A 22,810-nucleotide genomic window follows, 5' to 3' on the forward strand; every position below is an offset into this window, starting at 1 on the left:
TCTACTGGGTCTGAAAAGGTATCTGCAAGAATTAGGAGGTATTGGGGTTGGGGATTTAGCTCAGTGGTAGAGCGCTTGCCTAGCAAGCGCAAGGCCCTGGGTTCGGTCCCCAGCTCCGAAAAAAAGAAAAAAAATAAGAATTAGGAGGTATTTATAGCCATACAGACCTGACTTGATTTCAGTGTAGCCTGTTTCCCAGTTTGCACCTGGCTTTTGCCCTTGAAGCCTAGTTCCTGGGTTTCCTTGTCTTGTATTTAGGGGATTTACTGCCTTGCAAGCTGGGCAGTGGGAAATGACCTCACCTGCTAAGGATCCTAGGTGAAAGATTTTATATTTGGCTGTCCTTAGAAGTACTTTGAGTTTCCTGTGGCCCCGGTGGGTATTCTGGTGAATCTGATGTATAAGCTGATTAGCGAATGAGTGGAGGATTCCATGACAGCATGGGGCGTGGAGCTATCCCTCTTTTAGATAGAGTCCTTAACATTTTATTTGATCCTTTTTGTCCTCTGGGCTATAATGTGGGGTTGGGGGAAGCTCTGGTGGGACTAAAGCTATCATGGCTTTACCTGAGGAGTCTAGCGCAGCCTCTTTTGCAGTCTTATCAGCCAGCATCAGTCTGTTTCCTCTTTCCTCTCATCCATGCCCTTTTGATGTCCTGGGCAGTGGACGATGGCTGCATTGAGGGGCAGCCATTGTGCCTATAACAGAAACAAAATCTTGTCTTTACTTTTGGTAGTCTTTCCCTCTGCTGCGAGCAGTCTTCTTTCCTTATATATGAGTCTGAAAACACGAGCTGTAGCAAAGGCATGTTGGCTGTCCTGTCCGTGTAGATGTTAGCAATTTTGCCCTTTGTCAGTTTTAGGGCCCGAGTCAGGGCAATTAATTCAGCTTTTTGAACTTAAGTCCCGGGTGGAAGGACTGAATATTATAGCATTGGGAGCCGCCACTGCTATGCTGGTTCCACCTTGCATGAAAGCTGCTCCCATCCGTGATGAAGATCACTCCTGCATACACCCTGGGGATGTCTGTCTGTCTCTGTCTAGTCTCGGGTTCTGGATGTGGCTCAGCACTGTTGAGCAGCCATGAATAACGTCCAGGTCCAGGATCGGGAGCAGAGTAGCCAGGATTAAGGTGGAGGCAAGGTGGTACTTAACGCAGGGCAGGTTCAGGAGCAGGGACTGATAATGTACCAGCCAGACGTTAGATATCCAGAGGTCTGGGGCGGGAGGGCGGGCGTTGAATACTCCCTGGATGGCATGAGAGGTGGTTAGAGTCAGTTCTTGTCTCATGGTGATCTTATCTGCATCCTTGGCCAGCAACACGGCAGCTGCCACAATACTAGGCAAGCTGGCCACCCTCATGCAACAGAGTCCAATTTCTTAGACAGATAGGCCACTGGCCTCTTCCAAGGACCCAGGGTCTGAGTCTGTACCCCTTTGACTACACCTTTGCTCTCATCTACATACGGCGTATAGGTGTCTGGCAGGGCAAGTGCCCAGCAGTGCTTCCTTGAGCCTTTGAAAAGCTTTGTTCATCTCAGAAGTCCACTTTAAGGTGCTGCCCTGCCCCCTAGTGGCTTTGCAATCTCTGTGAATCCTGCTGAACCCAGGAACTCACGAATTTGATGCCAGGTCTTGGGAATAGAAATGTTGAGAATTATTTCTTTGCTAGCCTGGGATAGTAGATGTTACCCCCACCCTCCCCCCAAGTATGTACCCGAGGTGGTACGTTACCTCCTTTGGGCAGAGCCTTCTTTGCAGACACTCAATATCCCATCTGGTCCAGCTCTCTGAGCAAGGCATCAGTTGCCAAGTATCTTCATGTAGGGGAGCGAAGAGCAAGTCTTTAATGCACGGCAAGAGAGTTACTGGGGGGGGGTGGGCTTGCCTGTACTCACCCAGGTCTTCATGGAATGCTTCATCAAGGATGGTAGGGGAGTCCTTGAATCCTTGTGGCAGCCCCGTCCACATTAGATGCCCGTTGAATCACTCCATTCAAAACCGAACAAGGCTGACTAGCCGAGGCTGTGGCACACTGAAGAAGGCACTCTTAAGGTCCAATACAGTACAGACATCTTGTTTAGGAAGCAGACTGCTCAGTAGGGTGTAAGGATCAGGGATGGTGGGATGAATATCCTCTATGCCTTTGTTGACTTCCCTTAAGTCTCCTATGGGCTGGTAGTCATTGGAGTGGGGTTTTCTTACTGGCCAGAGGGGTGTGTTCCAGGCCAACTGGCAAGGGACCAGTATCCCCTGCTCCCAGAGTCGAATTATGTGTGGCTCTATTCCCAATATTGCCTCCCTAGGCATGAAATATTGGCAGACTCTGGCTGGGTTGGCATTGACCTTTAGTGCACCAAGACAAGATGTCTAGGCAGCCCTGAGGGATTCTTCTCAGCCCATAGCCCTGGGATTACTTCCCATAACCTCTCTAGGTATTAATGTCTAGGTGAAGTGCGTATACAGTTTATAGTCTTCTAATGTCACAGTCAGTACATGTATGGGGCCATTTTTGTTTAGTACCTGTACTCTCTCAGGACTGAAATGGATCTGTGCCCCTCTTTGATTAGGAGGTCTCTGCCTAAGAGCAGATATGGGCAGCCTGGGGTCACCATAAAAGAGCAAGTTACACATCCTGTTCCTAGATCTACTTTTGTTTGGGTAGGCCATGAATATTGATCAGTCCCAGTAGCCCCTTGGACCCATGATTTTTTATGGGATTGTTTCAGGATTGAATGTTATGCCCCAGTATCTACCAGGAAATCTATTGGCTTTCCCTCTGCCTTTAGGGTTCCCAGGGCTCATGGAAGGGATGTGAACCCCAACACCCTCAGTCACGCAGTTCTTTTATCTCCAACACCTTTGATTCTGCCTTTTACGTCTCTTGAGCATTCTTTCTTCCAGTGGCCTGTTTGTCTATAGTATGCATACCTATCCTTCCGGAGACGGGGCCTCCCCTCCAGATGAGATCGTCCATCTTTTCTGGGAAGGGTCTGCTTCCTCACTCCTTCTCCATATGCTATATTCTTCAACTCTTGGGCATCAGATCCCTCTCTTCCAATATCTGCTAGCAATACCTTCACAGATTCCCTTGTCTGCCTGTCCTCCAGCGCCTTCCTGTTGTTAAAGACTTTTTTGGCTAGAGCTAGGAGCTCAGCCATGCACCTACCTTCAAATCCTTCCAGCCACAGGAGTTTTCTGTGGATGTCTTACACTACCTGGTTGACCTGTGAATACCCGGTTCACAGCAGATTGGTTTTCCCTTGCCTCTGTGTTCAGAGGCATATAGGTGTGGCAGACTTCCAGCAACCTCTTGAGAAATAGCCCTGGAGTCTCCTCCTAACCTTGCATAGCTTGTCCTATCTTAGACAAATTGGTTTGCCTCCCAGGGGCCTCACAGAGACCCCTCATAAGAATCTGGCAATAGACTTTTGCCTCTCCTCACCCAAAGGGTTGGTGGGATCCTAGTGAGGACGGACCATGGGAAAAGCTGCATGAGTGTTGGCTTGTACAGTGGTGGGCTAGCCTTTGCACACAGAAGAAGTTTCTGGGCTGTCTCTGTTGCCTGTTCTTATTTCGCAGTCATGAAGAGCACCTGCAAGAGCTGTTGGCAGTCATCCTCACTGGGTTCATGAGTAGCCATTACAGAGTCTAATGTGTCTATGAGGACGGAAGGTTTCTTTGAAAATGCGGGATTCTGCATCTTCCAGTTGTATAGTTCAGAAAAGGGGATGTGTGTCCTGTACCATCTACTCGCCCATGAGGACGGGGTAGGGTAGGGCTAGCCACCCACAAGGGCAGCACAATTGTATGGATCTTGCTGTGTGGGCTCCCGCGTGAGGAGGGCTAGCTGTGTTCTCTCCTGCTTCCCCAGGGCCGGGATCCATTTGCAAGGGAGGGATCTATACCAGGACAGAGTAATAAGGATGTGGAAAGAAGTCTTCTACTGGAGCTGAGACAGGTAGGATTTCTGGCTTATGATTCTTTGATGGCTACGGCTTCTTAACCTGTAAGATCACTGGGGTAGGGGGTATGAGGGTCTTAGCCAGATTGGGGGGGGGGGGGACTCACCACCAGTGTTGCCAGACAGTGATGTATGGAACTTGGTCACGGTGCCCAGGATTTCCATACACAATACCTTTAACCAAGTAGACAGTAGGGTTAAACCCAAATTCTCAGTCAGGCGTCTAAAGTTCTTGAAGTGTGACTGCACTAGGTCCAGTGTGATGGAGCTGGTGGTCCGCCCTATAGTACTTCACAAGAAAAGAATAAAAAAGAATGAATAAAACAAACACAAGCACAGAAATACAAAAGTACAAAATACAAAATTACAAAATAGAAAAAAAAAAAAAGCCTACAGGAGCCAGGAAAGAAATGGCAACCTAATCCAAAAATGGACTCTGCCAATCAGGAACACCCCACCACTCTCCACCAAAGCCCCTATCAAAGTGGTGTTCTCTGGACTCCAACTGAAAGGAGTGCAGAGACAGTGGCCTATCCCTGGGGCGGGCTCTGCCATCTGGGAAGAACCTGTTAGCTTCCACCAATATCTGGGTCAAAATGGAGCTCTCTTTCTCCAACTGGTGGCTGGGGAGCGTCCTCCGACACCCCACCCCCACCCCTGCACCCCTACACTCCTACCACATCCCCACACCCCCACACCTCCATCCCCATATCCTCACCCCTACATCCCACCCCATTCCCCCACCCCTGCATCCACACTCCTGCTCCTACACCCCATCCCCATATTTCTACCCCACCCCATCACCCCCACACCCCCATATCCCCACCTCTACACCCCTACCCCTACATCCCACCCCCATTCCCCCACCTGACCCATACCCCCCACAGCTCCACTCCCAAACCCACACACCCCAACCTATACCCCAACCCCCACAGCCCCACCCCCACTCACACACCCATCACCATATCCTCACCCCTACATTCCACCCCATCCCCTCATCTCTCCACCCCCACAGCCCCACCCCCAAACCCACACCCCCTAACCTACACACCCACAACCCTAGACCACACACCCCCACACCCACACCCCAACCCACACACCCACACACATACACACACACACACACACACACACACACACACACATACCCCCACACACAAACACATCACACACACACCCCAACCCCCCCCACACACACACACCCTCACTGAGTGCCTAGACCCTCCTCTCAGCCAGCTACATGCACTTTGCCCTAATTGTACATGGCCTTGTTCTGGGGAAAGGCTAGAGCATATAGACTTGAGAAGACTGAGGAATCAGGTCCACCTACACAGGTGTCAGGATCAAACAAATGAGACTTAGTCTAAGTACCGCCATTTTGTTTTTGGACTCCATTTTGATCATAAGGTAAAATTAAATTCAAGTTCCCAGGCTCTAGGCAAGCTCTCCAGATGGTTGGTCAATTTCCTCCTTATTCTTCTTGTCTTCCTCAAAACATAATGATTGTTCCTAACCACAAAAGAACAAATGATTCTGATGGATAAAAAAAATTGCGGCTGTAACTGGTACACGTTTATGGTTTTCATGCTGTAAAACTATAACATTCTGGGTGGCGGGGGTCGGGGGGGAGAAGGGGAGGGAATAGGTGGGTGTGTCACAGGTCAGCTCCCAAGTGATCCATCAGAAGCAGCCTGAGGACATTTTGTCATCTGCTTACTTACTAAGAAGAACACTTGAGGATGCAACCTGTCCTCAGTCTGTGCTGCTATCCCTGACCATATGGACATGGATAAACTTCGCTCTAGATCAAGACCACTGCTCATAGATGCAGAACAGCAGGCACCCGGGAAGATACTTGGTTTTCATTCTAACCAAGCACCTGGTGATCTCATCAACTGGGGGCTGCCTGCCTAAAGGTCCTAAGTGATTGGTTAGTTTTTAAAAATCAGCCCAAAGGAAAGGAAAGGGGGAGGTGTCACTCCAGGCCAACAAGTTCATTGGGGGTGGGGGTTAATGTAAACAAAAGTAGGTCGATTCAAGTATTTGTATCAAGGAGGGGAAGAGGAAAAGACCTGAACTACTCTTCAGAAACAAAAGTCTTAATTACCATTTTACCAAGTTTGACGCAGAAGACTGGGATTTAATGTTTCTTATGAGCACTCTGCAGCTATCAGATTACACAGGGAATGTTAATGAAGGTGGTCCAAAGGGTAGGCTTGTCTCTTAGATTTCACTTTCCCCTGGAGTGAGAATTTTGGTTTCTTCAAAAACTTAGCTATGTTATGGGAATATGTTTTTGTTTTATGCCCAGGTGTGAGACATGGGGCTGCTTCAGATTGTCCACAGCCACTAACTATGATTTGTCTTGTGCTCTAGGAGGAGTGTGACTTTTACCAGCCGCAGACAGTTTATGTTTGGAATTCTGGAGAGAAAGTGCCCTAGAGGGCCTGTGACAGCTGCTGCTCCCACCCCACCCCCATCCCCGCTGCTGCTCCCCCTGCTGCTGCTCCCCCTGCTGCTGCTCCCCCTGCTGCTGCTGCTCCCCCTGCTGCTGCTCCCCCTGCTGCTGCTGCTCCCCCTGCTGCTGCTGCTCCCCCTGCTGCTGCTGCTCCCCCTGCTGCTGCTCCCCCTGCTGCTGCTCCCCCTGCTGCTGCTCCCCCTGCTGCTGCTGCTCCCCCTGCTGCTGCTGCTCCCCCTGCTGCTGCTCCCCCTGCTGCTCCCCCTGCTGCTGCTCCCACCCCCACCCCCGCTGCTGCTCCCCCTGCTGCTGCTCCCACCCCCACCCCCGCTGCTGCTCCCTCTGCTGCTGCTGCTCCCCCTGCTGCTGCTCCCCCTGCTGCTGCTGCTCCCCCTGCTGCTGCTCCCCCTGCTGCTGCTGCTCCCCCTGCTGCACTGCATTTGCTGTTTTTCCGTTTTTTTCTGTATTGCTGGATATTCTGACAAAAAGAATGGACCTGCCCCAGGAAACAGACAATCATAATCAACAGGAAATAGCTTAAATAGGTCTACATCTATGGACTCAATTCCCCAATAAAAAGACACAGATTAACAAACTGGATACGTAATGAGGACCCAACATTTTGCTGCCTACAGGAAACATACCTCAGAGACAAAGACAGATACTACCTCAGAGTAGAAGGCTGGAAAACCACTTTCTAATCAAATGGTCTGAAGAAGCAAGCTGGAATAGCCATTCTAATATAGAATAAAATCGATTTTCAACTAAAAGTCATCAAAAAAGATAAGGAAGGATACTTCATATTCATCAAAGGAAAAATCCACCAAGATGAACTCTCAATCCTAAATATCTATGCTCCAAATACAAGGGCATCTACATACATAAAAGAAACCTTACTAAAGCTCAAAGCACACATTGCACCTCACACAATAATAGTAGGAGATTTCAACACCTCACTCTCATCAATGGACAGATCATGGAAACAGAAATTAAACAGAGACATAGACTAAGAGAAGTTATGAACCAAATGGATTTAACAGATATTTATAGAACATTCTATCCTAAAACAAAAGGATATACCTTCTTCTCACCACCTCATGGTACTTTCTCCAAAAGTGACCATATAATTGGTCACAAAACAGGCCTCAACAGATACAGAAAGATAGAAATAATCCCATGCGTCCTATCAGACCACCACAGGCTAAAGCTGGTCTTCAATAACAATAACGGAAGAACGTCCACATATACATGGAAGTTGAACAATGCTCTACTCAATGATAACCTGGTCAAGGAAGAAATAAAGAAAGAAATTAAAGACTTCTTAGAATTTAACGAAAATGAAGGTACAACATACCCAAACTTATAGGACAGAATGAAAGCTGTGCTAAGAGGAAAACTCACAGCTCTGAGTGCCTGCAGAAAGAAAGAGGAGAGAGCATATATCAGCAGTTTGACAGCACACCTAAAAGATCTAGAACAAAAAGAAGCAAATACACCCAGGAGGAGTAGAAGGCAGGAAATAATCAAACTCAGAGCTGAAATCAACCAAGTAGAATCAAAAAGGACTATACAAAGAATCAACAGAACCAAAAGATGGTTCTTTGAGAAAATCAACAAGATAGATAAACCTTCTTTTACTTCTACCTAGTGTTGGGGGTTGGAAGGGATTAGGGTGTAATAAGGATTGGAAGGGTAGTAGATATAAGAACCCAATAAAATAGCCCCAAGAGTATACCTATAGCTCTTTTACCTCATTGCTTCTCTCTTTTAAAAAAAGAATTATTTATTTATTTTATGTATGTGAGCACACTGTAGCTGTCTTCAGACACACCAGAAGAGGGCATCAGATCCCATTACAGATGGTTGTGAGCCACCATGTGGTTGCTGGGATTTGAACTCAGGACCTCTGGAAGTCAGAGCTCTTAACCACTGAGCCATCTCTCCAGCCCTCTCTGTTTTGTTTGTTTGGTTGGTTTTGTTTTTTGTTTTGTTTTGTTTTGAGACAACATCTTACTCTATAGCCCTGTCTGGCTTGGAACTTGCTAGGTAGAGCAGGCAGGCTTTGAACTCAATCTGCTTGCCTCTGCGTCCTGAGTGCTGGAATTAAAGGTGTGTACCATCTTGCGCAGCCAGATTTAATCATCTCAATGTTTGTGGATAATGCAGCTAGACAGAGAGGAGCAGGAGGCTGTTTAGCAGAGGGTTTTGAGTGTACCAAGTTTGGGAAGGACTCTGAGTCTAACGTTCCTGCATCCAGGATAAAGGGTAACTCAGGATACACATACCGTTGATAGTGTGGTGTTCCTGACTGCCTACGCTGTGCAGATAACTGTACTATGGAGTCCACATGTGCTCTCACAACATAGCATGTAAAGAAGCTCACATTGGCTCCTCCTGTCCCCCATCAACGAGAACCCTTTTGTCTTTTCCTCTTTCCAACAAGCAGTGATTAAGTCACCTCTCTCTCTGCGACATCCCTTGTCTCTGTAGTTGGTATTTGGGCAGAGAGCAGATGAGCCTGTGGGATGCTGGAGGAGGACTTTTGTCATAACACTCCTGTTACTGCATCACCGGTCATGGAGATAAGATATATGTAAGTCCCTTTGTTTGTTTGTTTGTTTGTTTGTTTGTTTTCAGAGCTGAGAACCGAAGCCAGGGCCTTGAGCTTGCTAGGCAAGCGCTCTACCACTGAGCTAAATCCCCAACCCCCCTTTGTTTGTTATGAAATAGGGTCTCACTATATAGTTTCTGGCTGCTTAGAACTTGCTATGTAGGTCAAGGCAATAGGGTCAAGAGTTCAAGGCCTTGCTCAGATAGTTCAAGACCAGCCTAAGATACAGGAGATCCTGTTTGGAAGAAAACCAAAAGACAAAACACCAAAAACAGGAAACAGATATCCTATGGAAGTAAGCAAGCGGGGTTGGGGATTTGGCTCAGAGGTAGAGCGCTTGCCTAGCAAGCACAAGGCCCTGGGTTCGGTCCCCAGCTCCGAAAAAAAAGAAAAAAAGAAAAAAGGAAGTAAGCAAGAACTTTCTTAATAAGGCACGAAAGACCGAGATAATTACGAAAAGGTCCTCAAAGAATTGGCATCTTGGAACAAAGAGACACTTTGTGTCAGATTCCAGTGGGTTCTTGCCTTGGACCAGCCAATGAATAACAGAACTTCAAAACCGGCCACAAAGTCAAGGCTTCAAGATCTGAAACGAGCCAGGAGAATCTTATCCTTTTCTCTTCTGGTAAACCACACAAAATAGAGGTAAGAAAAACACTGGGTACAGGCTGCAGCCTGTAGATTGTGAGCCATAAATACTCAGAACGACACTCACAAAACCAAAACTTTAAAGGGCTGATTGTTACAAGGGGCCATTTTACTCATCTCTGGATCAAATAAGACAGACTCCATCAGGCTTGACTTTGGCCTTCTTCCAGCTCTGGCTCATTCTCTTAGGATCTCATCCCCAGAGAAAATGGGGGTTCCATCATCCTCACCAGAAAATGAAGGAATGAGGAAGTCCTCCTTTCACCCTCTGAGAGTCAGAGCCTGGCCTGAGACTTAAATCAACGTAAGACAGATTATTAGGAAAAAGGCATAAGATACCAATCTGCGTGCTGTAGGAACCCTTTCAGGCAAACGAAGGCAGCAAAGAACAGCTTACTTACTCTGTTTGATAAAGAATAGGAAGTTGTGGAGAAGCAACTGAATTATGTGGTGACTGCTCCTCTCTCCACTGTGGGATCTCGGTATCAAATTCAGACTGTCAAGGCTGTGGGGCAGTGCTTGTCCCCAGTGAGCCATCTCACCTGCAGTGGGCTTTGTTTTTGAGATAATCTCGTGTATTTCAGGCTCCCCTGACATTCCCTTTGCTCACTACGTAGTCAGGATAACTTCGAAGTTCTGATCTTCTTGCCCTTAACTCCCATGTGCTGTGACCATAGACATGCACTGACATGCCCAATTTATGCTGTGGTGAGGATTGAACCCAAGGCCTCCTCCACACTAGGCAAGCATTCTACCGAACATCTCTCTTTGATCATTGTCTTAGTTAGGGCTTTACTGCTGTGAACAGACACCATGAGCAATGCAAATTTTATAAAGGACATTTAATTAGAGCTGGCTTACAGGTTTAGAGGTTTGGTCCATTATCATCAAGGTGGGGAGCATGGCAACATCCAGGCAGGCCTGGTGCAGGAGGAGCTGAGGTTTTTTTTTTTTTTTTTGGTTCTTTTTTTCAGAGCTGGGGACCAAACCCAGGGCCTTGCGCTTCCTAGGCAAGCGCTCTACCACTGAGCTAAATCCCCAGCCCCAGGAGCTGAGTTCTACATCTTCATCTGAAGGAAACCAGGAACAGACTGAGCATCCTCAGGCAGCTAGGAGGAGGGTCTCCAAGCCCACCCCACAGTGACACACTTCCTCCAACAAGGCCACACCTTCTGATAGCGCCACTCCCTGGGCCAAGCATATGCAAATCATCACAATCATCTTAAATTTCTTAAAATGTAGTGTGTGTGTGTGTGTGTGTGTGTGTGTGTGTGTGTGTGTCCTCGGAGGACAGAAGCAGGTGTTGGATCCCCTGGTTCTGGAATTATAGAATTATAGGCAGTTGTGTGCTTCCTGACAGGCGCTAGAAACCAAACATGGTTCTTCGCAGGAGCAGCGAGAGCTTTCAGCCACTGGGCCATGTCTCCAGCCCCTTCTTTTAATGGTTTTTAACTTACATTGTTTCACTTAGGAGGTAGAGGCAGGAGAATCAGGAGTTCAAGTCCATCTTCAGTTGTAAAGGAAGCATGAAGACAGCCTTAATTGTTGAAGTTGTTCTCTGTAGGCCGGGGGGGGGGGGGGGGGGGGACTAGAACACAGGGCCTCTCGTGTGCTGGCTTTTTCCCCATCAGAACTTCCTTTCCTTTCCTTTCCTTTCCCTTCCCTTCCCTCCCCTTCCCTTCCCTTCCTTTCCTTTTCTTTCCTTCCTTCCTCCCTTCTTCCCTCTTTCTCCCTCCCCCCCTTTCTCTCTTCTTTTTTGAGACAGGGTCTCACTATGTAACCCTGCTTGTTCTAGAACTCACTATGTAGACCGGGCCAGCCTCAAACTCACAGAGTTTTGCCTACTCTGCCCCCCAAGTGCTGGCAGCTAAGGCATAGGCCACATGCTAAGTCTTTATACTTTCTTTCTCCATGGTGAGTGGCACAAAAGCTTCTATTTAATAAAGCAATGGCAAAACCCCTTTCAGAAATATTTATAAAAGCATTACTCAAGTTGGGGATTTAGCTCAGTGGTAGAGCGCTTGCCTAGCAAACGCAAGGCCCTGGGTTCGGTCCTTAGCTCCAAAAAAAAAAAAATAATAATTATTACTCATAACTTCTAAAACTTTGGAAGCCACCAAAGAAGGCAACCTTTCAGCAAGTGACCAAATAGATGAACTCTCAAATCACAGGGACACAGAAGCATCATAAATGTGTTATTATTAAGCCAGGAAAACTAATCTAAAAAGACTTCCTATTGTATAATTATTTTTCTTTAAAAAATGTTTGTGTTGCCAGACAGTGGTGGCACATGCCTTTAATCACAGTACTTAGGAGGCAGAGGCAGGTGGACAGAGGGAGGGAGGGAAGGGAAGGGAAGGGAAGGGAAGGGAAGGGAAGGGAAGGGGAAAAAGAAAAAAGAGACAAGTTATGAAGATAATGAAAGTTGAGTGCTTCCCAGGGACTTTAGGGAGAAGCAGGAGACGACTAGACGAACCAGGCAGGTTTTTAGACAGAAAGTATTCTATGTGATGCTGTAGTTATGCATGCAAACACATCTGCTGGAACTGCTGGGATGCGCAGCATTGCGGGGACCCTAATATAAACAGTGGACTGGGGACGACAGTGTCCATGGGGGTAATTGGTTTGTTGTAAGAAGTGTGTCTTTTTGGTGCCTGATATCAGCAGTAAAAAAAAAAAAAAAAAAAAAAAAAGCTATATACTTGGGAGCAGGGCATTTTGGGAACTCACTGTAGTTTCTGTTCAATATTGCTATGAACTTAAAAATTCTTTCATTATTAAAATCTGTTTTTAAAAACCAAATGATCCTAAATCTAAGGATTGAATTCTGATTTTTTTTTTTTTGAGACAGGGTTTCTCTATGCAGCTCTGGCTCTCCTGGAACTCACCCTGTAGACCAGGCTGGCCTCAAACTCAGAGATCCCCCTGCCTCTGCCTCCCTAGTGCTAAGATTAAAGTCACACGTATACTACCGGGTCCACCTGATTTCTAGATTCTTAATTCCAGTCAGTTAAAGTCTATGCCTACCCACATGTTAATACTCACCCTAATTATTGTTAGTTTGAAGTCAGTTTAAAAATCAGGAACGTAGGGGCTAGAGAGCTGGATCAGTGGTTAAGAACACGTAAGTGTTTTCAGAGGACTGAGATTTGGTTCCCAGCACCCATGTGGTGACTCATGGCCATCTGTAACCCCAGTTCCAGAAGATTCAATGCCCTCTGCTGTCCTCTGCAGACATGCATGTGTGCACATACGTATATACACACAAACATAACATATATAAATCTTTCTAAAAATAAAATGAAAACTAGTAGTAGTTTTTAATAAGTAGTGTACTGTACAAATGTGTTCTCTTGTTCTTAGTATTTGGACTGCTTACAGCTTGGGGTATTCTGAATAAGCCTATGGACATGTAAAAAAAAAAATGAAAATTGGGAAGTTAGGCCAGGTGTGGTGGTGCCTACCTTTAATTCCAGCACTCAGAATGCAGGCAGATCACCTGAGTTTGAGGCTGACCTGTTCTATAGAACAAGTTCCAGGCTAACCAGGGCTAAACTGTGAGAGCCTGTCTATAAATACATAAGTAAATGACAGGAACTGCAGGTGCAGAGATGGCTCTGAGGTTAAGAGAACTTGCTGCTTTTGCCGAGGTTCTAGGTTCAGTTCCCAGTGCCTAAATGGCAACTCACAATCTGAGGCAGGCAGATCGCCATGGCTTCGAGGCCAGCCTGACTACGTTTCATGTCAGCCTGGACTACAGAGTGAGATTCTGTCTACAACCCCTTTCCCCATACACATACTAAAAGAGGGAGGGAGGGAGGAAGGGAGGGAGGAAGGAAGGAAGGAAGGAAGGAAGGAAGGAAGGAAGGAAGGAAGGAAGGAAATTAGAAATTGTTTTCTGGTTTTTGTTCTGGGATCAAACCCAAGGCCTTGCTTGTGTTTGGCAAGCACTCTTCCACTGAGCTGCATTATCTGACTCACGGAAACGAGGAATTGTGAATTCTCCAATTCTGTTATTTCCCAAGAGGGTTTTGTCTATTCTGTGTCCCTTGTCATGTTATATTAACTTTGGCATCTGCCTGACAATTGTGTCTACGCTTAGGTTTTGTTTTGTTTTGTTTTGTTCTTTTCCGTAGCTGAGGACCGAACCCAGGGCCTTGCGCTTGCTAGGCAAGCGCTCTACCACTGAGCTAAATCCCCAACCCCTACTGCCTGACAATTGTGTAAAATGGACAGTTTGGGCTTTACAAGAACTGCACGGAGTATGCATAGCAGTCTGGGGTGTTGCACCTCAGCAATGCAAAGCCTTGCAGCTCAGCTGCTGGTGCAGCTGCAGCTGCAGAACCATGCAGGAGATCCTGGGTTCCATCCTGCCTCACTAAAAAGGAAAAGTAAAGTTCCAGGCTATAAACATTGTATATATTTCCATTTTAGGAGGTGTTTTAAATCTTTAAAAATGTGTACTGATGTGCAAGATATTTTGTTTCTTTCTTTCTTTCTTCCTTTCTTTCTGGTTAGCTGAGAAAGGATCTTATGTAACCAGGCTGGCCTTGAACTCATTGTGTAGGATGACCTTGAAGTCCGGAGTGCTGGATTGCAATTGTGTACAACCACAACCACGTGTACTCGGCCTCCACATGGTGACAGCAAGAGCTGACTTTCCAAAGTTCTCTAGCCTCCATATGCCTGCCATGGCATGTGCATGTATACACACAATAAAAACATTAACTAAAATATATTCTCAGCATCTTATTTTACATTATATGAACAGAATTGTTTCCCTAATTCCAATTCCATGCTAGTCCATTATTAATGTACAGAAATAAAATTGATTGTTGTGTATTAATCTTTGCTGAACTTTTAAGTTTTAACGCTTTTCTGTTTTTGATTTTGTTTTTGAGTCAGGGTTTCTTTATGTGGAGTTCTGCCTGTCCTGGAACTTGCTCTGTAGACCAGACTAGCCTCAGACTCAGAGGTCTGCTTGTCTCTGCCTCCAGAGTGCTGGACTAAAGGTGTGGCCACCACACCCGGCTCTACAGCTTTCTCCGAAATTATAGATTCCTTGGGTCTTTATAGAGGTTTTTTGCCTCCTTATCTTGGCTGGAGCCCCCCATATCCTTCAGACAAGTGTTGTTAATCAACATCCGTATGCTATTACTAATATCGGGCGGAGACAGTCAGTCTTTTGACATCTAGTACAGTAGCTGTAGATTTTTTTTACATATGGTTAAAGACTTAGTCTTAGTCACTGTTGTTGCTGTGAAAAAGCAGCATGACCAAGGAAGCTCTTGTGTTACAAAGAAAACACTTGCTTGGTGGCCGGCTACAGTTTCAGAGGAAACATGGTGGCGTGCATGGTGCAGGAACATAGCCGAGAGCTGCATTCTGATCCACGGGCAGAGACAGCCTGAGCGGTTGAAACCCCCAAGCCCTTGCTCAGGGACATACCTTCAACAAGGCCATACCTCCTAAACCTTTTAATCCGTCTTAAATAATGATGAAGCATTCAAGTATCTGAGTGGGGGGGGGGGCGGATTCTCATTCAAACCAATACTGGACTTGTTGAATATTTTTCCCATGTCAATTGAGAGATTTTGCGGGTTTGATTATATATTTTATTAGTATGGTATATTACATAGAGTGCTTTTTATATGTCGAATCAACTTTGCATTCTTGGGATAAATCGTGTGTGTGTATGTGTGTGTGTGTGTTTCTTTAAAAAAATTTAGGGCTAGAGATACTGCTCAGTGGTTAGAGACTGCTCAGTTGTTAGAGACTGCTCAGTTGTTAGAGACTGCTCAGTGGTTAGAGGCCGCTCAGTGGTTAGAGACCACTCAGTGGTTAGAGACTGCTCAGTTATTAGAGACTGCTCAGAGGTTAGAGACCACTCAGTGGTTAGAGACTGCTCAGTAGCTGCTCTCCCAGAAAACCTGCATTTGATTCCCAGTACTCACTCACATGGCAACTCACAAGTGTCTGTAAGTCCTGCTTCTGGAAATCCAATACAGACATACCTGCAGACAAAATACCAATGTACATAAAATAAAAATAAATAAACTAGGGTCTGGAGAGACGGCTGTTCAGTAGTTAAGAGTTCATGCTGCTCTTATACAGGGCCCACATTCAGTTCCCACCACCCACATCAGATGCCTGTAATTCCAGCTCCAGCGGATCAGACGCCCTCTTGTGGCAGGTGTGGGTGCTGTATTCTCTTGCCCATGCCTCTTGCCCGCACATACACACATGATTAAAATAAATAAATAAAAATAAAATCTTGAAAATGACTTCTTAGTGTGTGTGTGTGTGTGTGTGTGTGTGTGTGTGTGTGTGTGTGTGTGTGTGCACATGCCACAGTACACATGTTGTAGAGGTCAGAGGACAACTTACTGTAGTCAGTTCTCTCTTCCCATCATGCTCTGCAGCAGGTCTCTCTGGTCCTGCTTTGCTAGCATTTTGCTGAGGAGTTCCCGAATCGACCCAAATATGGAATATCATTGGCTGGGAGCTCTGTTTCTCTCGAGCTGTCTTTGTCTGGTTTAGTGTCAGGTGCCCCAGGCCTTTCAGAATCACTGGGAAATGCCTCTTCCTCTGTCTTCCCTGCTGCTTCCTCTTCATGGCATCTTTAGAAAGCTGCTCCATGTCATGGTTTTGCTCGCTGAGGTCCAGCCCTCGCTCAGCCGTGTAACTGGGATGTAGAACGCATTGCTGCACCACCTAACCTTAGCACCAAAGGCCAACTGCATGCTGGTGCTTATGGTGGGGGGAGGGGGTGAGACTGGTATTACAGAACCGCCCAGGTCTCTTGGTCTGCTCGCTTTTCTCTAGGCTTTTGTAGAAGTGTCTCATGATGAGGAGCGCTGACTTGCTTAAGTCCAGGAAGTGAGTGTGAGGAGATGGGGGATGCCCTAAACAGAAGGAGCACCTTCCGATGATGCTGGCCATCAGGAGGCCCAGGAAGTTGATTAAAACCACAGTGTTCCAAGTGTCCCTATACATCTGGAATGTTGCCCACCACTTTGTCCTCATCTGAGCGAGTCATGAAGACTGCATCCTAAGATTCAAGTAATCACCCATAAACTCAAACATTGGTGTGTATGAACATACAGATTTTTAGTAGTCTATTTATATCACTCTATCACCATCATATATAATCATAGTTGTATGCTTTTTTACTACATATGCATACTAACTGTATTAAATATGCATAGATTAAATATATAAAGTCCTGGGAGGAACGTGCCTGCCTTGGTTTTGCCTGGCTTGACTTTACTGGGCTATTGTCTCGCTGTGAACAAGTCAACACCTCACCACTTATGTATTGCCACACATACATATATGAGAACTACATATACATACATGTATACATACCATATACATGGTCTCCAATCTTTCGATCCTCTCAAGTGCCAGGATTACAGGCATGGGTCACCAAGCCTAGCTGCTATTTTTGTTTTCAATCTGAGAAGAACAGAAAGAGAAAGACTCCTCAGAGCTAAGCATAAGTGGACTCGAGATTTGATACCGGAGCTGACCCAGGCACCCTGATGGTGCCCGCGCTGGTGAGAAGCACGGAGTGCTCTTGGAGAGTCGATGCTGGAGTTCCTTAAGAATGTCCAAGTCAGGAAGCCCAAGGCCCTGGGTTCGGTCCCCAGCTCCGAAAAAAAGAACCAAAAAAAAAAAAAAAAAAAAAAAAAAAAAAAAAAAAAGAATGTCCAAGTCCTGTCAGGTGCTCTGAGGCTGTCAGTGACATCAGAGGGGCTATAGGGCACTCCTGTTGTAGAGCTGCAAGCTGTCTTCTGGTGATGGCTACTGTCTTCTTATGGGGCACTACCAAACAATAGCTTTGTAATTTCTGCCAATTAATTCACAGAACACACCTGGAAGGCTGGCCTCTCTTGCCTATTGTACAAGGTGATTTCTGCCACCGCACTGAGGTTTAGAGATTGTCCAAAGCCACTTGGCCAGACCCCTGTCTTCCTCTTACTGTGCTGAACATTTGCAGACCCCACACGACGCCGACGCCGTGGTGGGGAGGGAGCTGGACGTTATTCAGTTGTAGTTGCGTTGGGGCGGGGGAGATCAAGGAGGGTAACTGCTGCGGAGTAGCATGGGGCTTGGCTCTACCGGCAACCTGAACCCAGAGAAGGGGCTCAGCAGGTGGGAGAGCTTCCTCACCTAGGGAGGTGGATCGAAATGTGGAGTAAGTCCTAGGACCCTGGCCAACTCTGGTCTTGACGTTGGAAGTTTACTCGCTTAGAGGGTTATTCTGATATGTGTGATTCGGTGCTCAGTCCCTGTACAGAACTCCACAAGGGATGCGAGTTGTGAGGCTCGGGTTTATCCGGCGCTTGGCAGCGAGGGGCGGGCCCTGCACGCAGGCGTTGTAAACTAGCGGGGCAGGCGCAGTGCGCACGGTGGCAGCGACGGCGACAGCAGGTGGGTCGCAGCGGGTCTGGAGGGACCGCTGCTGCGGGAATGTAAATGCAAGAGAAGGTTTGGGTGTCTAGGGTCCCAGGGGCATAGTGGAGGCGGCTAGCCCCAGCAACCGCGGCTGCGGAACATATGGCGAGGGGAGGTGCACCACAGCTTTCACATCCGGGGCCCTTGCAGCCCTGGCCTCCTGGCTTCAGGTGAGCTGATTCTCCAACCTGGCAGAAGGGGGGGGGCTCATCGGTTTTCTCTGAGGCCGAGTGTCTCTTTGGCCACGTTCCCGGCTGCAGAAGCCGCTCCCGTTCCGGGTCCTGACAACCTGGCCCTGCTCCAGGGAAGCCTCCCATTTCTCCTTGCGCACACAGTGCAGCCTGTTCCAAGCCTGTTCTTAAGTAACCTCCCACTCACCCACAGAACCACCTACCTGGTTCGCAGATCCGCTGCAGGTCTGCTCCTCCCTGCTACTTCTACTGCCCTGAAGGTTGACAGGAAGAACCTCCATGCTTTCTATTCCTCCTGCCCACAGTCCCTGACACTCGTCCCATTCAAGCCTTCCAAAGTAGGTCCATGGTGCGAATGTCCTGGGACTCCTAAGGAGAGGAGGCGAGGACTGGGGTGGGCTGTCTATGAAAGAATGGAGGATGGCTGGTTATTCCTGTTGTCTGTCCCCAGTAGGTTCCTGAGGCTGGCTCAGTACTCTGTCTGCCATGGCCCGGGGACTGCCCAGCACTGCCCGCTTGGCACGCTTTTGCCAGAAACTGAACCGTCTGAAGCCACTGGAAGAGTCTAGCACAGAGACATCACTGCGGCGTTGCCTGTCCACACTGGACTTGACCCTACTGGGTGTGGGTGGCATGGTGGGATCTGGGCTCTATGTACTCACAGGCACAGTGGCTAAGGACATGGCTGGCCCTGCTGTGCTCTTGTCCTTTTTGGTGGCCGCTGTAGCCTCCCTGCTGGCAGCACTATGCTATGCAGAGTTTGGAGCCCGCGTGCCCCGTACTGGCTCTGCATACCTATTCACCTACGTGTCCATGGGGGAAATATGGGCATTTCTCATAGGCTGGAATGTGCTTCTGGAATACCTCATTGGAGGTGCTGCTGTGGCCCGTGCCTGGAGTGGCTATTTGGATGCCATCTTTAACCACAGCATTCGCAACTTCACAGAATCTCACATGGGTGTCTGGCAGATGCCCTTCCTAGCCCACTATCCAGATTTTCTGGCTGCTGGCATTTTGCTTGTGGCTTCTGCCTTTGTCTCCTGTGGCGCCCGAGTCTCCTCCTGGCTCAACCACACATTCTCAGCCATCAGTCTGATTGTGATCCTCTTCATCATCGTCCTGGGTTTCATCCTGGCCCGTCCTCACAATTGGAGTGCAGAAGAAGGTGGCTTTGCACCCTTCGGCTTCTCTGGCATCCTCGCTGGCACAGCCACCTGTTTCTATGCCTTTGTGGGCTTCGATGTCATTGCCGCCTCCAGTGAGGAGGCCAAAAACCCACGGTGGGCCGTGCCCATGGCCATTGCCATCTCGCTTGGCCTGGCAGCTGGTGCCTATATTCTGGTCTCCACTGTGCTGACCCTCATGGTGCCTTGGCATAGCCTGGACCCTGACTCGGCACTTGCTGATGCCTTCTACAGGCGGGGCTACGGCTGGGCTGGCTTCATTGTGGCAGTTGGTTCTATCTGTGGTAAGGGACCCTTCTGGGCAGGGAGGGAGGGGACAAGGCCCTGCTCCAAACCTCCCAAAACACTTCTCTCCACGTCCTGGTTTTACTTGTATGATGAGGTCATGAAAACACTAAGTTTTAGAGACTTGTTGACAGACCCTCTCCCCACAAATTGTCCACAGAGTATCAGTGTGGACAGGTCCTTTCCAGGCAGACTTCAAGCTCTCAAAAGGACCTAAACAGAAGTGCCCCAGTCCTGGGTGGGAGGTGAGAAGCCAATACCCTCAGTCCACATTCTGTCTGAGAGCCTAGCAGTGGACCCCTCTGAGCTTATCTGCTGTGCTGATGGCCCCCTGTGCTCTGCTGCAGCCATGAACACGGTCCTGCTCAGCAACCTCTTCTCCCTGCCGCGCATTGTCTACGCCATGGCTGCCGACGGGCTCTTCTTCCAGGTGTTCGCCCGTGTACACCCCCGGACACAGGTGCCTGTGGTGGGAATCCTGGTGTTTGGGGTCCTTATGGCTCTCCTGGCACTGCTGATGGACCTCGAGGCACTGGTCCAGTTCCTATCCATCGGCACCCTGCTGGCCTATACCTTTGTCGCCACCAGCATCATTGTGCTGCGTTTCCAGAAAGCTTCCCCACCCAGTTCCCCTTGCCCAGCCAGCCCCGGCCCCACAGTTAAGAAGTACGACTCCTTCTCGGACCATATACAGCTAGTAGATGCTGTACAGGCTTCGATGTCTGAGCCTGGGCAGCTGCGACCAGCCCTGAAGCCCTTCCTGGGCTTCCTGGATGGACTCAGCCCTGGAACTGCTGTGACCTGGGCGCTGGGCATCTTGATAGCCTCAGCTATTTCCCTGGCGTGTGTGCTAGTCTTCGGGAACTCAGCCCTGCACCTCCCACGGTGGGGCTATGTCTTGCTGCTGGTCGTCAGTGGTGCTGTCTTTCTGTCCAGCCTCCTGGTCCTGGGGGCTCACCAGCAGCAAAAGAAACAAGACACTTTCCAGGTACGCCCCATGCCCCACCCCATGCCTCATTGATACTGTACCTTCTTAGTCCTCCCTGTTCCCTCTGACCCAGCCTCTTAAGCTACCAGAGAATGCACGCAGGCTCGTGGGCCTAGAGAGATAGCTTTGTCCATTCTTACTTGCTCCAGCTTCCTGCACGGTGAGGGTACACGGGGGTCCAACTCTCCAGAGATAAGCGGCTCTGTGGAATTTCCACAGTCGGGCTCTGGACTGGTATATGTATCCATAGCCCAGCTTAGCCTCACCCTTGCACCTTCAGATCCCTTTGGTGCCCCTGACTCCAGCCCTGAGCATCCTCCTCAACCTTTGCCTCATGCTGAAGCTCAGCTACCTGACCTGGCTGCGTTTTATCTTCTGGCTGCTGGTCGGTGAGTGGGGCCTGGACTTGGACTCGAGTATAGTACAACGGGGAGGACAGAGAGGTCAGGTGGGGTTGGGACCTGCCCCTCACAGCTCACGCCCAACCTGCAGGACTCGTCGTGTATTTTGGCTACGGCATCTGGCACAGCAAGGAGAACCAGAGGGAGCCATTGGAGCTGACTACTGCACACTACGTGGTATTCCCCAGCGGCAGCCTGGAGGAAACCGTGCAAGCTGTGCAGCCTGATAGCCAGACACCAGTCCAGGGACCAGGCTGTACCGAGTAGCTGGCCATGGAGTCTGGCTCATGGAGGCCCCCCACAACCCTAACATCCAGAGGCTGAAAGAATTGGCAGCTGCCTACTCAAGGAAGCTTGGGTCTGAAGCCTGCCCAGACTGGGCTGGGAGTGTTCTCAGAGCCTAAACACAGGAACTGAGTCTTCAGCTATCAATAGGCCATGGCTAGAGCTGGGGCGCACTCTTCGTCCGCTGCCTTCCTGTTTATGATTAACTCTGGATACCTGGGCAGGTGGGGCAGAGTGAGCAGGGAAGCGGCTTCAGCCCCTGAGACGCAGAATAATAACTAATCAGCTAGTTTGTGACCAGCTGTCATGTACACTGTGGTATTCTTCAGATCACCGAGCTCTCACCTGCCTGGAGAACCAAGCGATTATCCCTAGTCCACAGCAGAGACACAGAAGGCCCGCCGAGGTCCCTCTAAGAAGGAAAGTTTCATGCATGATGGGAACAGGGGCATGTGACAAGACAGGAACAGATTTCTGACATGTCTTCAGCAAAGATGTACGTGTGCATTCGTGTGTGTGTGCGTATGTGTGTATTTGTGCATGTGAGTGTGGGTGCATGTGTGCATGTGCACATGTGCACATGTGTGTGTATATGTGAGTGTGTGCATGCAAGTGCATGTGTGTGTGCATGTGTGGGTGTGGGTGTGTGTGTGGTACTTGAGCTAGGAGTCAGGGCCTTGAGATTGTTAGACAAGCATTCTACTACTGACATAGAGCCACCCAGATCCCTGACATGCCCTCTAGCAGGGAATAGATCACAATCTGGACTCAGAATAGGTAACCAAAAAGGCATTGGTATCAGAATCTTTTGATTTTCCTGGGCTCCCAGGGCTCAAAACATGTGCCCAAGGTCTGCCTAGGGACGTGGAAATGCACTGAGCAAGCACATGCCCCCAAGACACTCTCCCCTGCACATTCCTGCTGGCCCAGGCAGCCACCCTTGCAGTAAACAACTCTGTACAGACCGACTTAACCAGTGTTTCCAAATCCAGGCTCTTGGCCACAGTTCTTATTGTCTCCGCACACCCTGGAAATGTTTTCAGATGAAGCCCTTGGGTTCTCTGCTACCTAGTAATCTCCAGGGCAACGGTGTCCCTGGGAGGTGGGCTCGGATTAGTGTGTGAGTGGTGTACTTGGGTATGCGTGGACTCACAGGTACTTGGGCCTGCATGCACTACTTCCAGTCTACTAGGTGTCTGCGTGGCTACAGTTCAGAGAGGGAGGAAGCCCTAGGTCTACTCTGTACCTCCCCCTGGAGTCCCCATGGCTGGGCTCTGCCTAAGGTGGCCATCTCCCTTTTCTCCTTCCTCTCTTTAAAGACTACACAGAGAGCTGC

The 22,810-nt window shown here is 48.6% G+C and overlaps 1 protein-coding gene and 1 long non-coding RNA gene across 2 annotated transcripts in view; one reads left to right on the forward strand and one right to left on the reverse strand.

Annotated features, from left to right (window-relative positions):
- Positions 1–18,674, reverse strand: part of LOC108352364 (uncharacterized) — a 19,993-nt gene extending 1,319 nt beyond the window's left edge. The window contains exons 1-7 of the long non-coding RNA XR_010056334.1: positions 18,535–18,674; positions 17,049–17,138; positions 15,639–15,694; positions 5,335–5,472; positions 1,898–4,252; positions 1,734–1,816; positions 567–1,633 (exon numbers count right to left, since the gene is read on the reverse strand). This is a non-coding gene — a long non-coding RNA (uncharacterized LOC108352364). The remainder of the gene's footprint in view (positions 1–566; positions 1,634–1,733; positions 1,817–1,897; positions 4,253–5,334; positions 5,473–15,638; positions 15,695–17,048; positions 17,139–18,534) is intronic.
- Positions 18,100–21,771, forward strand: Slc7a4 (solute carrier family 7, member 4). Its single transcript, NM_001107078.2, has 5 exons — positions 18,100–18,116; positions 18,786–19,799; positions 20,148–20,788; positions 21,069–21,177; positions 21,281–21,771. The coding sequence occupies exons 2-5, from the start codon at positions 18,818–18,820 to the stop codon at positions 21,454–21,456; spliced, it is 1,908 nt and encodes a 635-aa protein (NP_001100548.1). The 5' UTR covers positions 18,100–18,116; positions 18,786–18,817; the 3' UTR covers positions 21,457–21,771.
- The last annotated feature ends 1,039 nt before the right edge of the window (positions 21,772–22,810 follow it).

The sequence above is a fragment of the Rattus norvegicus genome, chromosome 11 (genome assembly GCF_036323735.1).
Source record: "Rattus norvegicus strain BN/NHsdMcwi chromosome 11, GRCr8, whole genome shotgun sequence".
Lineage (NCBI taxonomy): Eukaryota > Metazoa > Chordata > Mammalia > Rodentia > Muridae > Rattus > Rattus norvegicus.

Bases quoted from the DNA above. Each gene is read 5' to 3' on its own strand.
- Slc7a4 (NM_001107078.2), top strand. From the start codon at position 18,818: ATGGCCCGGGGACTGCCCAGCACTGCCCGCTTGGCACGCTTTTGCCAG. The intron at 20,789-21,068 runs GTACGCCCCATG...TTGCACCTTCAG, and splicing joins AGAAACAAGACACTTTCCAG to ATCCCTTTGGTGCCCCTGAC. The intron at 21,178-21,280 runs GTGAGTGGGGCC...CCCAACCTGCAG, and splicing joins TATCTTCTGGCTGCTGGTCG to GACTCGTCGTGTATTTTGGC.